General features: G+C 39.8%; 2 protein-coding genes across 4 annotated transcripts in view; both read right to left on the bottom strand.

Annotated features, from left to right (window-relative positions):
• Positions 1-13,457, bottom strand: part of LOC112447478 (teneurin-2) — a 426,777-nt gene that overhangs the window by 217,141 nt on the left and 196,179 nt on the right. The gene's annotated exons all lie outside the window — the stretch shown is intronic.
• On the bottom strand, positions 6,562-7,296 carry LOC101905951 (COX assembly mitochondrial protein 2 homolog). Its single transcript, XM_010807583.3, has one exon. The coding sequence runs from the start codon at positions 7,111-7,113 to the stop codon at positions 6,874-6,876; it is 240 nt and encodes a 79-aa protein (XP_010805885.1). The 5' UTR covers positions 7,114-7,296; the 3' UTR covers positions 6,562-6,873.

The raw sequence follows: 13,457 nt of genomic DNA, 5'->3' as shown, positions 1-13,457 counted from the left end.
AGGCAAGAGTACTGGAGTGGGGTGCCATTGCCTTCTCCAGAGCCAATGCTTTACCATCTGGTTAATCTTAACCCATCCTAAACACATGTCTAAATTGATCATGCGGCTGTGAGGACAAATTACCTTTGGTAATACTGAGAAATATCCACTCCCTGACTCTGAATCCTGGTGTCCTACACCTCCAGAAGAATTATCAGAGAGGAATGACCTAATACTGAGAATAAGCAATGTGGGTATTTAATGATCAGTAATAAAGTGGTAACAGAAAATAATGGACACCAGATATGAATGCCACCTCTATACTCGCTGTTCTATGTGTTATGTAAAGCATATTAGATTCTGGCAGAAAGTTTATATGGAGCTGAAAATTTGTATGGAGGTATGTTTTAAATAACTTTTCTTACAGGTGACCCAAGTTAACTAGACACATAATTGGGACTTAAAAAATTAAAACTATAGTAAACCTCCCTTTAAAGAACATCATCACAAGCTTAATTTTGCCCAAAGCTCTTAACAATATTATGAGGCAGAAAGGACAAAGATTTTCATGTCCAGCCTACCTGAACAGACAGATAATGGATAGAACTTTCCAAGGACAGGTTATAAAATTGGCAGAGGTGAAATAAGTGTCAGTGACCAGGAAACCAAATATCAGGGGACTTACTCTCAGCTCCAATATGAAGGCTGAAAAAACAGAGAATCTGATTCAGTCTTTTCTATGTGAAAGTGTGTTTGCATTTGGTGTGTGCATGTTAGAACAAAACTTTGTAAACATAATCTTTCCTGTGGCCATGGAATTAATACTTAACAGTAATAATAATGGAACAGCAATAGCTTTAATTTGCTATTTGAATGACCACTTATAAAATGTTTCACTATTCATTATCTAACTTGAACTTCCTTTCGATATTATGAAACTGGTAGATGATAAAGCAATATTCAGAAATTTTATTCAGGATTTTGCAGGAAGCAAATGGCAGAGAGAGTTAGAAATTCTGGTAGTTCAATTTGTAGCCCAATGATAGCAACAAAAGCTCAAGAACATTTCCAAATTCTCCCAAACTGTTAGAATATATCCCTCCCTTGAACAGTATTTATATATGTCTGGATGTACAACCACTCTTCGTTTTTTAATCACCAGCATGATTATTTGCACATCTTACTTGTCTGACTATCTCCAGTACCGCCACAGTAAAGAAACCACTGTCATGCTCAGCATAACGAATTCAGGTATTGTGTTCACCAAACCTCTGTTTAACTTACTTTAACTTGTCATGTAGGTCTCTTGGAAAGGATAATTAATGCTCATTGGTATCTGTGTCTTTTCTTCTTTGTGATCACTCAGCCAGATTACATTCTCTGCCTCTCTTTAAGTTCATGTCAGAGATCCAGCCAATGGAGCCCAAGTAGAAATGAGGCCCCCAATGCTGAGCAGAACCAATTAAGGAAAATCTCCCATTTATAATCCTCCCTCTTTTTTCTCAGTGACTCACCAAACAGAGAAGACCCCAAAAGATTGGAGCCACAATACAGAAGGGGCCTGGGACCTTGAATGCCACCTGTGATGGGCAGAGTTCATCTCCTCCCATCCCTTCTCTACTTCCTGCTCCCACCAACCTACAATGGACTGTGTGATGTAGGTGAAAAATAAACTCTTATGATGTTAAGCCACTGAAATTTGGAAGTTACTTGTTATAGCTGTTAGCCTACCCAGACTAATATAACTCTTCATTATAAGAAGTTAATATCTACAAAGAACTAATATCTTTAGACTCCAAAAGAGCACACATTGTAAAGAGATTTTAATCAGCTATTTAAAATTACTGATTCTGAGAATGCATTTGGGGGGAAACCCACAATGCTGCCCTTTCAAATAAAAACATAATCATAATTTTTATGATCAATCACAATTACTATCATAGAAATCTTTAGGTCTTGATAGATAAAATTCAATGAAGCACAGACTGTAATATAAGACTGGTATCAGATATCTGAGGCACACTAATAAGCAAAGTATAAATGGACAAATCTAATTTAAGTCAACCCTGCTGAGTCATTCGAGATATCTATCTACCCAAAATGAACATAATCCATTAGCATCAAAATAACAAAATCTCCCCACCCCCCGTAAATACAGAAGGGTCTAGTTCTGCTCATGACTTTTATCAGCATGACATGTGGCTAATATTCATTTATCAAACAGTATGGGTATTGTTTTGTGCTCAAATAATTATCAGTTAATGAAGCTTTAAAAAAGAGTCTCTCACATCTAGATTGAATTATTCTTTCTATGGTGCTTACCCTCATATTCCTAAATACTGAAAATGTTCCCATAGTAAATGAGGTCAGCTTGTGTAAGCTCAGAAGCAATAGGATATTTTAGCCTTGAAGCATAATAGGAAGAATATTAGAGCACATTCATTCAATTAAAAAATGGAGTAAAATATTCCATATGTGGCTACATGCCTTTAACATCTCTAGTAAAGATACATCATAGAAATACATATGATCTCTAAGCAACTTTTATAATAAAATTTGAAGTCCCAACAATTCCATTTGATGGAAGAGAAAAAAAATTCAGAGTCTGAGAGCTGAAGTGTCTCACCTGGAGCCACACAGGAATCTACCCCTGGATGGAGAAAGACATCTTCCAGATCTCATTTTGGTGGCTGCTGGTTCCCTGCCTTTTTATTCCCATCCTGACCCTTTCACTACTGAGATGAGAGAGGTTCTTATCTTAAGCTGGAATATTTGCCAGGTAGTATGCATAGTCTTCTAGAGCTTCTCAGGTAGTGCGGTAGTAAAGAATTCACCTGCCAATGCAAGAGACATGGGTTTGATTCCTGGGTTGAGAAGATTCTCTGGAGTAGGAAATGGCAACCCACTCCAGCATTCGTGCCTGGGAAATCCCATGGACAGAGGAGCTTGGCAGGCTACAGAGTTGGACACAACTGAGCATGTATGCATGACTAGTTTTCTAATTTGGAAAAAAAGGTTTACTTTCTCTAGCACTTTCAATGCAATCACACTAGTACCCTAAACAAAGGGCCCTGGATGCACAATTGCAGAGAGTGCCTGGAAGTTCTCAGTAGGTGGAAGGCTAGGATATGAGCATCCATTTACAGAGGATTTGGGTACCATACCACTGTCTCAGCTTTCTTTCCCTCCAGGTCTCCAGAGGACTTGACTATGGAGGCTGTGTCTACTGAAACCTTCAACACAGCTTTGTTTTGTTTTCTTATAGATACAGTAAAATAATCCAGAGACAAAAGATTTGCTGGGAGGCAACAGTGATGGGAATGAATGAAACAGCCAAATCTTCCCTGTGATGCTGGAGTTGGAGATATCATCAGGAGCATAGCCTGTGGTTACCATAATCAGAAATCCCTATGAAAAAGCTGATTTAAAAGAACTTCCAAGTTGCTGGTGAAAGTGCCAAAACCCAATACAGTGGCATGTAACAGATGGAAAAGAAAAAGTCCAGAAAGTTCACAAATGACTGATCTTTTTTTCCTCCATTTTATGATCCTCAAGATTTCTCTTTCCAGAATTTCTTTTTCTTTTTTTTTAAGTCATGCACAGATCCAGTAACCTTTCACTGCAACTAAGAGGTGAATGTATTCACATTGACAAGGGCAACAGGAAAGTTTAATTTGGTTAGTTTAGTCACTCAGTCATGTCCTGTCCAACTCTTTGTGACCCCATGGACTGAAGCACACCAGCCTTCCCTGCTAAGTCACTTCAGTCGTGTCTGACTCTGTGCGAACCCACAAACGGCAGCCCACCAGGCTCCCCCGTCCCTGGGATCCTCCAGGCAAGAACACTGGAGTGGGTTGCCATTTCCTTCTCCAATGAATGAAAGTGAAGTTATTCAGTCGTGTCTGACTCCTAGCGAGCCCATGGACTGCAACCTACCAAGCTCCTCTGTCCATGGGATTTGTCAGAGTACTGGAGTGGGTTGCTATTGCCTTCTCTATCACCAACTCCCTGCCTGCTCAAACTCATGTCCATCTAGTTGGTGATACCATCCAACTATCTCATCCTCTGTCATCCCCTTCTCCTCTCACCTTCAATCTTTCCCAGCATCAGGGTCTTTTCCAATGAGTCAGTTCTTCACATCAGGTGGCCAAAATACTGGAGTTTCAGCTTCAGCACCAGTCCTTCCAATGAATATTCAGGGCTGATTTCCTTTAGGATTGACTGGTTAGATCTCCTTGCAGTCCAAGGGACTCTCAAGAGTCTTCTCCAACACCACAGTTCAAAAGCATCAATTCTTCGGCACTCAGCTTTCTTTACAGTCCAACTCTCACATCCATATATAACTACTCGAAAAACCATAGCTTTGACTAGACAGACCTTTGCTGGCAAAGTGATGTCTCTGCTTTTTAATATGCTATTTAGGTTGGTCATAGCTTTTCTTCCAAGGAGCAAGCATCTTTTAATTTCATGGCTGCAGTCACCATCTGCAGTGATTTTGGAGCCCCCCCAAAAAAAGTATCTCACTGTTCCTATGGTTTCCCCATCTATTCGCCATGAGGTGATGGGACCGGATGCCCTGATCTTCGTTTTCTGAATGTTGAGCTTTAAGCCAACTTTTTCACTTTCCTCTTTCACTTTCATCAAGAGGTTCTTTAGATCTTCTTTGCTTTCTGCCATAAGGGTGGTGTCATCTGCATATCTGAGGTTATTGATATTTCTCCCAGCAATCTTGATTCCAGCTTGTGCTTCATTCAGTCCAGCATTTCTCATGATGTATTCTGCATAGAAGTTAAACAAGCAGGGTGACAATACACAGCCTTGATGTACTCCTTTCCCAATTTGGAACCAGTCTCTTGTTCCAGGTTCAGTTCTAACTGTTGCTTCTTGACCTGCATACAGATTTCTCAGGAGGCAGCTCAGGTGGTCTGGTATTCCCAATTCTTGAAGAATTATCCACAGTTTATTGTGATCCACACAGTCAGAGGCTTTGGCATATCAGTAAAGCAGAAGTAGATGTTTTTATGGAATTCTCTTGCTTTTTCGATAATCCATTGGATGTTGGCATGATCTCTGGTTCCTCTGGCTTTTCTAAGTCCAGCTTGAACATCTGGAATTTCACAGTTCATATACTGGTTAAGACTGGCTTGGAGAATTTTGAGCATTATTTGCTAGCCTGTGAGATGAGTGCAATTGTGCGGTAGTTTGAACATTCTTTGGCATTGCCGGTTCTTTGGGATGGGAATGAAAACTGACCTTTTCCAGTCCTGTGACCACTGCTGAGTTTTCCAAATTTGCTGGCATATTGAGTGTAGGACTTTCAGAGCATCATCTTTTAGGATTTGAAATAGCTCAACTGGAATTCCATCACCTCCACTAGCTTTGTTCATAGTGATACTTCCAAAGGCCCACTTGACTTCGCATTCCAGGATGTCTGGCTCTAGGTGAGTGATCATAGCATCGTGGTTATCTGGGTCATGAAGATCTTTTTTTGTATTGTTCTTCTTTGTATTCTTGCCCAACTCTTCTTAATATCTTTAGCTTCTGTTAGGTCCATACCATTTCTGTTCTTTATTGTGCCCATCTTTGCATGAAATGTTCCCTTGCTTTGGTATCTCTAATTTTCTTGAAGAGATCTCTAGTCTTTCCCATTCTGTTGTTGTCCTCTGTTTCTTTGCATTGATTGCTGAGGAAGGCTTTCTTATCTCCCTTTGCTATTTTTTGGAACTCTGCATTCAAATGGGTATATCTTGCCTTTTCTCCTTGCTTTTAGCTTCTCTTCTTTGCTCAGCTAACCACTGATTAAACGGTTACTATATTTTGCAAATCAAATGAGCATGCCTCTTCCTTGAAGCTCCCCACTAATGCGTATTCCAAGACAAGTCAAGAGCTTCCTATCACATTGCACCTAATTCAATTAACATACACACTCAGCCAGCAATAGATAACAATGCTTTAGTTATTTTAAAAATCACATCTGTCAACAGACTGTAATACAGCATTGGCAAGATACAGCTGAAACCTGTATTCTCCTCACATAATTTCAACCCTCTTCTGAAATGCACTTTGCTTTCTTTATGATAGAACTGGTCATGAGTGTCAGACTTTTGGAAATCAACTTATTTTTTTTTCCTTTCAATTACAAAAAAAAAAAAAAATTATTTGCTTTGTTCTTTGGCTTGGGGTTCCCTACTCCAGTCCCAGAGAAATATTTCTCATACAGAAGTAAATGGGCTTTGAAGAGGTAGGAAAAACTCTATTTAAAATTCCAAATAGTGCTTTGGCTCATCCAACCAGCTCTTGCAAGATTGACCATATGTGAAATTTGAATGTAGATTACAGTGTTTCAATTTAACAAGATTAAGGTGTGATTACATTTGTTATTTTGTAATTTCATAGTTTCTCCATTAAGGGAAGTCAGCATTTAAGATCAGTCACGTTTAATAGCATGCTGAAGTGGGGGAAGAATGCTTATCAGTTTAAGTTCCCAGCCACGTCCCTTTCTTTACTTTGTATTTTCTAATCAGTTATTTCTTTAAATACATCTCTCATATCTTCTTTACAATAATCCAAATTACACACCAGTTTACTTTCTTTTTTTTTTTTTTATCAGAATCAATAGTTTTATTGAAGGTTAAGGTACTCAAATGTTAACAGGTCATAGGCAAAGGGAAGAAACAGAAGTCTCAGATGCGTTAGTAGAGGAGGGAGGGTACAAACAGCTCTGCCCGACAAACATTCCAGATCCAGGGTTTCCATACTTCTCCAAGGCTTGATTTCTCATGGGTCACTTTCCATGCAAAAGATTTTAGAGACCAAATGCAACAGGATTCCTTCAGTTACCAACCAAGAGTCTTTGGGTCTTCTCTCAGGCGAGGCATCCAGTGAAAATAAGATCTAGTTTTCAGATTCCTCTGGAGGATTAAAAAGTCTCTTTCGCATTGCGTTGCCAAGCTCCCTGCTCTTGTTCCTCTTTTCCATGTACTCATTCTTCAAGCATTTTCTCATCTCCCGATCAAGATCATTGCAATGACCAAAAAATTTCAGAATGCTGTGATTTTTGTGACATTCCTTAAGCAAGTTAATCAAGACGTTGCATTCTTCAGTGTGCAAGTGTGGAGATAAGTCAGGATGCATCTTTAGGAGGAGATGGAACACAGCAGAGCAACCCGACTCGCGGCCACACCCGGAAAGCGGAAGCGGTATTCCCCGGCGAAGACGCTGCGCCTGCAAACGCGCGGTCTGGGCGCCGGAGCCCGGCCAGCTTCGGGTGGCGAAGGCACGGCGCCCTCCACGGCTGACACCGCTTGGCCGGCCCCCAGTTTACTTTCTTTCATTTCTATTTTTGCTTTCTTAAGCTAAATCTCCCCAATATTTTTAGCAGGAAATAGGACAGAAAGCATAAAACTTAAATATGTACAAATATACACGTGTGTACACATATACATGAATACTAAGACAATTCACTGATAGAAATCTCTTACTCACTTCCTTAGAGAAGCAGGGTGTCATGGAGTCATTCACACCCTGGCTCCTGCTGAATGCTGGTGTCCCACAAGATATGAGTTTAACGGAAAGAAGTAAATCATGGTCAAACACTAATAAGAATGCTGCATACTGTAACAGTTTCTTAGAGAGTCACAGTGCATATCTGCATATTAAAGTCTCTCACATGTCCCATATGAAGGATGTTCAATTTTCTTTCAATAATTGTATAATATCCATGATTTATTTGATCAAGATTTTTAAAAAATTCTTGGAACATCTACTAAGATATATCAGGACACTACTGTCCAAGGAACACAGTTTAGAAAAGTCAATTAGGGTTGAAAATGCATGGGTTTTATGATGTATTTTTAAATTTCTAGCTTTGATACTTGCTAGCTGTGTGACTTTGGAGAAGTTTCTTCATGTCTCTGAGCCTCCTTTCAAGTTTGCATTCCAACCAATATTTATTGAGCGTCTGTGGTGTTCCAGGCCCTGGGATAACTAGACACAGAAAACAAAACAGACATACCCCACACTCAGGGTCAGATGGAAGACAGACAATAAACAAATACATGTATAGTTAGAGTGTTGGTAAGTGCCGGAAAGGAAAAAGGGTAAGTGAAGGAGATAATTACTACAGGGAAAAGCTAATGTAGATGGAATGGGCAGGCAAGTTCTCCTGAGGAAGTAACAATTAAGTTGAGGTCTGAATAAGATGTAAGATCAAGCTAAACGAAATGTGCCAGTAAAATATTCCAGAAAGAGGAAAAGGCAAATAAAAAGGTCCCCAAACCAATTTAAACATGGCTAAGCTATAGCCTCCTGCAATGTATTGGATGAGTTTGATAGACCTAAGCAGTAGCTTCAATATGGCTGGAGCTCAGTGATTGGGAGTGGGCAGGGGGGATGATCCAAAACAAGACAACATGCAAGGGGGTCAATCCTTGGCTCTGTTGACCAACACTTCCAAGAAGGAGTCTGGGCTTCCTTCTAAGTGCAAAGGATGCTAGAGTGGCATTACCAGACTTAAGTTTTCTAAAAAGATCATACACAGGAACTAGATCAGTTAGAAGGTTATTTCTTGGTGAGAAAAAATTTCAGATTCTTCACCTGCAAAACTAAGGTGTTAACTCTTCACTGATATTGTAGAAAAGATTTAAAACCTGCACAAGAGTGTGGCACAGAGAAGGTGCCAAAATAGCACTTCCTGCTTTCCTTTCTTTCCTGAGACACGGCGCCTGCCCATCAAGAGAATGCCGTCAGTCTGCGCTGGCCTTCTCCCTCCCAATCTTGTACATTTCATCCAGCTTTCTGAATTATAACCTCTTGAGACTTTTTGTATCTCAAATGGGTCACACCATGAGTATTTGCAGAGAGAAAGCCTTCCCTTGTCTATCTTCCCTCTGCAGAAATAGATGGACAGAGCAGCACCAACCTTTCGTATAATTCAGAATTCCATCACTGGGCACAGTGTCACCGTGGCAATACTTGGGTTCAGATGGGCTTGACTATCCGAGTAGAACTGCAAGATGGGTAGCAGAAAGACCAGAAATTCACTGAACACTTACAAAGCACCTTCTAGAAATTTCTGATGCTGGCTATTTGGATAGTTTGCCTTTTATAAAGTCAGAATCATTGCTTTAAAAACAAATAAATGGCCATTTATTGCAAGGGCAGTTAAAGGATGCAAGGGGAAACTGTGGACTAAAATGGACTTAAAAATAGTCCCCCAAAATGACATCTACGAATATTTACATCCCTGGTGATAAACATTAAAAAGTGATAATATAAAATTAGATCAGATTTTGAACGATGGCAGGGGTTTATGATGAATGTGACATGCACAGGACTTATGGGTAGGGGTGACATGCACTGACAAAGTTCTATGTCTTGGCTTGAGTGGTAGTTACAATGATCAGTTCAGTTCAGTTGCTCAGTCATGTCTGACTCTTTGTGACCCCATGGACTACAGCACACCTGGCTTCCCTGTGCATCACCAACTCCCAGACCTTGCTCAAACTCATGTCCATCAAGTTGGTGATGCCATTCAACCATCTCATCCTCTGTCGTCCCCTTCTCCTCCTGCCTTCAATCTTTCCCAGCATCAGGGTCTTTGCCAATGAGTCAGTTCTTCACATCAGGTGGCCAAAGTATTGGAGTTATGATGATACTGCCTTATAGTAACTTCCTAAGTTCTATATTTGTTTCATTCCATCTGTGTCTGTGTTTTATTTTAGAATAAAATGATTAACACATGAGGAAGAAATTAAGAGCAAATAAGTAATACATTTTACATATCTGTTATTTCAGTAAAGCAATGGCACAAATTTCAAAGTCAAAAAAGACTTGAACAAAATGACTTTGATTTGTCCTGTGATAGGGGAAAAAAATAGAAAATGAGAATAATGATAATGTGGTGTTTTTCTGCTGAATTTTCTCTCCTTTCTGATTATATCAGTACATCATAAATGACTAATTAAACTGTTATTTCATTACAGAGTTCAATTAATTTATATGTCACTTAGCAGCCCCCATATCTTGATATTGTAAGACAAAGCTATTAATTAAATGAGCAACAGGAAGGTATTCCTGTTGATGAAACTTTTAGTTAGATTTATAAAAATCTTACCTTCCAAACCAATTGGACAATTAATTTTATAATCCTTTTCTTAACTTCTAAGTATTAATTCTATAATACAGATGATGGGCTTTAATATGATGATAAGTAATTAACAATTACAGCCCTTTGTGGTCATATAAATATATAAATATCTCCCTCCCTAAATTGCTTTTTTCCAAACCAGACATCAGAAGGCAAAATACAAGTCTAAAAGTCCTTACTGACTGCAAAAGATCACTCACCTGTGGATTTTTTCCACATTCCTTTATTATCTTTGGTTATTTATGTATAAACTATTTTCATACCTTCATTATTTAAAAATTTGGTAGTAGTTGGGATGTTTCATATTTTAGTACTCTATGAAAAATATAAATCATTACCTGGTAAGTAGGAAAGGAGTTCATTCTAAATGAAGGGCTTTTCCAGCCTAAATGCCCATCGACAGAGGAACAGATAGAGAAGATATGGTACATATATACAATGAAGTATTACTCAGCCATAAAAAAGAGGGAGATTGTGCCATTTGCAGAGACACAGACGGACCTAGAGACTGTCATACAGAGTGACAGAATGAGAAAAACAAATATTATATATTAACACATATATGTGGAATCTTGAAAAATGGTACAGATGAACTTTTCTGCAAAGCAGAAAGAGAGACACAGATGTAGAGAACAAATGTGTGGATACCAAGGAGGGAAGTGGAGGGATGGTATGGATCGGGACGCTGGGATTAATATATATACACTACTATGTATAAAGCAGATAACTAATGAGAATCTACTGTCCAGCACAGGGACCTCTACTCAATGCTCTGTGGTGACCTAAGTGGCAAGGAAAACCAAAAAAGAGGGGATATGTACATGTACAGCTGATTCACTTTGCTGTACAGTAGAAACTAACAGCCTTATGATCCAGCAATCCCACTGCTGGGCATACACACTGAGGAAACCAGAAGGGAAAGAGACATGTGTACCCCAATGTTCACTGCAGCACTGTTTATAATAGCCAGGACATGGAAGCAACCTAGATGTCCATCAGCAGATGAATGGATAAGAAAGAAGTGGTACATATACACAATGGAGTATTACTCAGGCATTAAAAAGAATACATTTGAATCAGTTCTAATGAGGTGGATGAAACTGGAGCCTATTATACAGAGTGAAGTAAGCCAGAAGGAAAAACATAAATACAGTATACTAACGCATATATATGGAATTTAGAAAGATGGTAACAATAACCCTGTGTACGAGACAGCAAAAGAGACACTGTTATATAGAACAGTCTTATGGACTCTGTGGGAGAGGGAGAGGGTGGGAAGATTTGGGAGAATGACATTGAAACATGTAAAATATCATGTAAGAAACGAGTTGCCAGTCCAGGTTCGATGCACGATACTGGATGCTTGGGGCTAGTGCACTGGGACGACCCAGAGGGATGGTATGGGGAGGGAGGAGGGAGGAGGGTTCAGGATGGGGAACACATGTATACCTGTGGCGGATTCATTTTGATATTTAGCAAAACTAATACAATTATGTAAAGTTTAAAAATAAAATAAAGTTAAAAAAAAAAAAGAAAGAAACTAACAGGACATTGTAAAGCAACTATACTCCAGTAAAAAATAAATAAAATATACGAGGTACTTTTCAATTAAAAAAAACACCCCTCATTCCACTTTTATTTACTCTATCTTGAAATCATGTGGTAGCTTTTTGTCTTCAAGGGAAGAGAGGCCTTTTGAAACCTATATACTGGAGAACAATAGCAGGATGGAAGTCTTTCTTTGTATAAAGTAAATGGAAGCACAGACGTGACTATATAAGATATTTTCTCCACTATAACAGATTGCCAACTTATTACAGCATTATCAATGGTATGTGAGCCTACAAAATTGCTGTATTAACTCAGGATGCTGGGATATTATGAGTCACACCTGCATGAAAACAAATAGCAATTTAGTTCATTTAAAAAATGTGGGTTTCAAAAGTTGGTCATATCATAGCTGCTGCTGCTAAGTCGCGTCAGTCGTGTCTGACTCTGTGAGACCCCATAGACGGCAGCCCACCAGGCTCCCCCGTCCCTGGGATTCTCCAGGCAAGAACACTGGAGTGGGTTGCCATTTCCTTCTCCAATGCATGAAAGTGAAAAGTGAAAGTGAAGTCACTCAGTCGTGTCTGACTATTAGTGGACACAACTGAGCGTCGTGTAGCCTACCTGGCTCCTGTAGCCTACCAGGCTCCTCCGTCCATGGGGTTTCCCAGGCAAGAGTACTGGAGTGGGGTGCCATTGCCTTCTCCGAATACCATAGCATTCACATATAAACCACAGGTCACCATATTTTACCATTTCCTCAACTTTCCCTTCAGTTTTAAACACTCTTAAAATACAACCAACATGCGACTTAAATATGACAGAGACAGCAACAGGTGCAAAGTCTAGCCATTTGGACTCAAAATTCTCATAGTCCAGGCAATTTTTTCAACTATCATTTTATTCTAGGTAAGGGCTTGCTAAGACCAGGTGCATAACCAGGAAAGCTGTTTTTGCTCTCTCTGAGATTCTCAGCAGGTGAGAGCAACGTGGCTGGAACTGCTTATTTCCATGTCAGGACCCACAATGCTTTTCGTGCCATCCGCCCTTCCCAGCAGTGGGGGGCCCAACTTCTGGTGATGAAATAAATGAAAGGTTCACATGAGAAGAGCTGCTTTCTGAGTTGTAGTTCAAAAGCAGCTTGATGTAGGGGCTGGGAGTGGTGGGAGGAATTGGGAGATTGGGGTTGACATATATACACTACTGATTCTATATATAAAACAGATAACTAATGAGAACCTACTGTGTAGCAGAGGGAACACTACTCAGGGCTCTGCAGTGACCTAAATGGGGAGGAAATCCAAAAAACAGGGGATATATGTAAACATGGGGCTTCTGTGGTGGCTCAATGGTAAAGAACCTGCCTGCCAATGCAGGAGATGCAGGTTCGATCCCTGGGTCCAGAAGATCCCCTGGAGGAGGAAATGGCAACCCACTTCAGTATTCTTATCTGGGAGATCCCACTAAGAAGCCTGTCTGGTGGGCTACAGTCTGTGGGGTCCTCAAAGTGTAGGACACCACTCAGTGATTAAATAGCAACAACATATGTAAACATATAGCTAATTCACTTTCATGTACAGCAGAAACTAACACAACATTGCAAAGTAACGATATTGCAGTAAAAATTCATTTTAATAAAAGAGTTTGATATTAGGAGAAGCAAAATCCAACTCTTCGTGAACTCATGAACTGTAGCCCGCCAGGCTCCTCTGTCCATGGGATTTCTCCAGGCATGAATACTAGAGTAGACAGCCATTCCATTCTACAGAAGATCTCCCTGACC

This window comes from Bos taurus, chromosome 7 (genome assembly GCF_002263795.3).
Source record: "Bos taurus isolate L1 Dominette 01449 registration number 42190680 breed Hereford chromosome 7, ARS-UCD2.0, whole genome shotgun sequence".
Lineage (NCBI taxonomy): Eukaryota > Metazoa > Chordata > Mammalia > Artiodactyla > Bovidae > Bos > Bos taurus.
The sequence above is the reverse complement of the archived record's forward strand: the minus strand, read 5'-3'. Positions and strand labels throughout refer to the sequence as shown.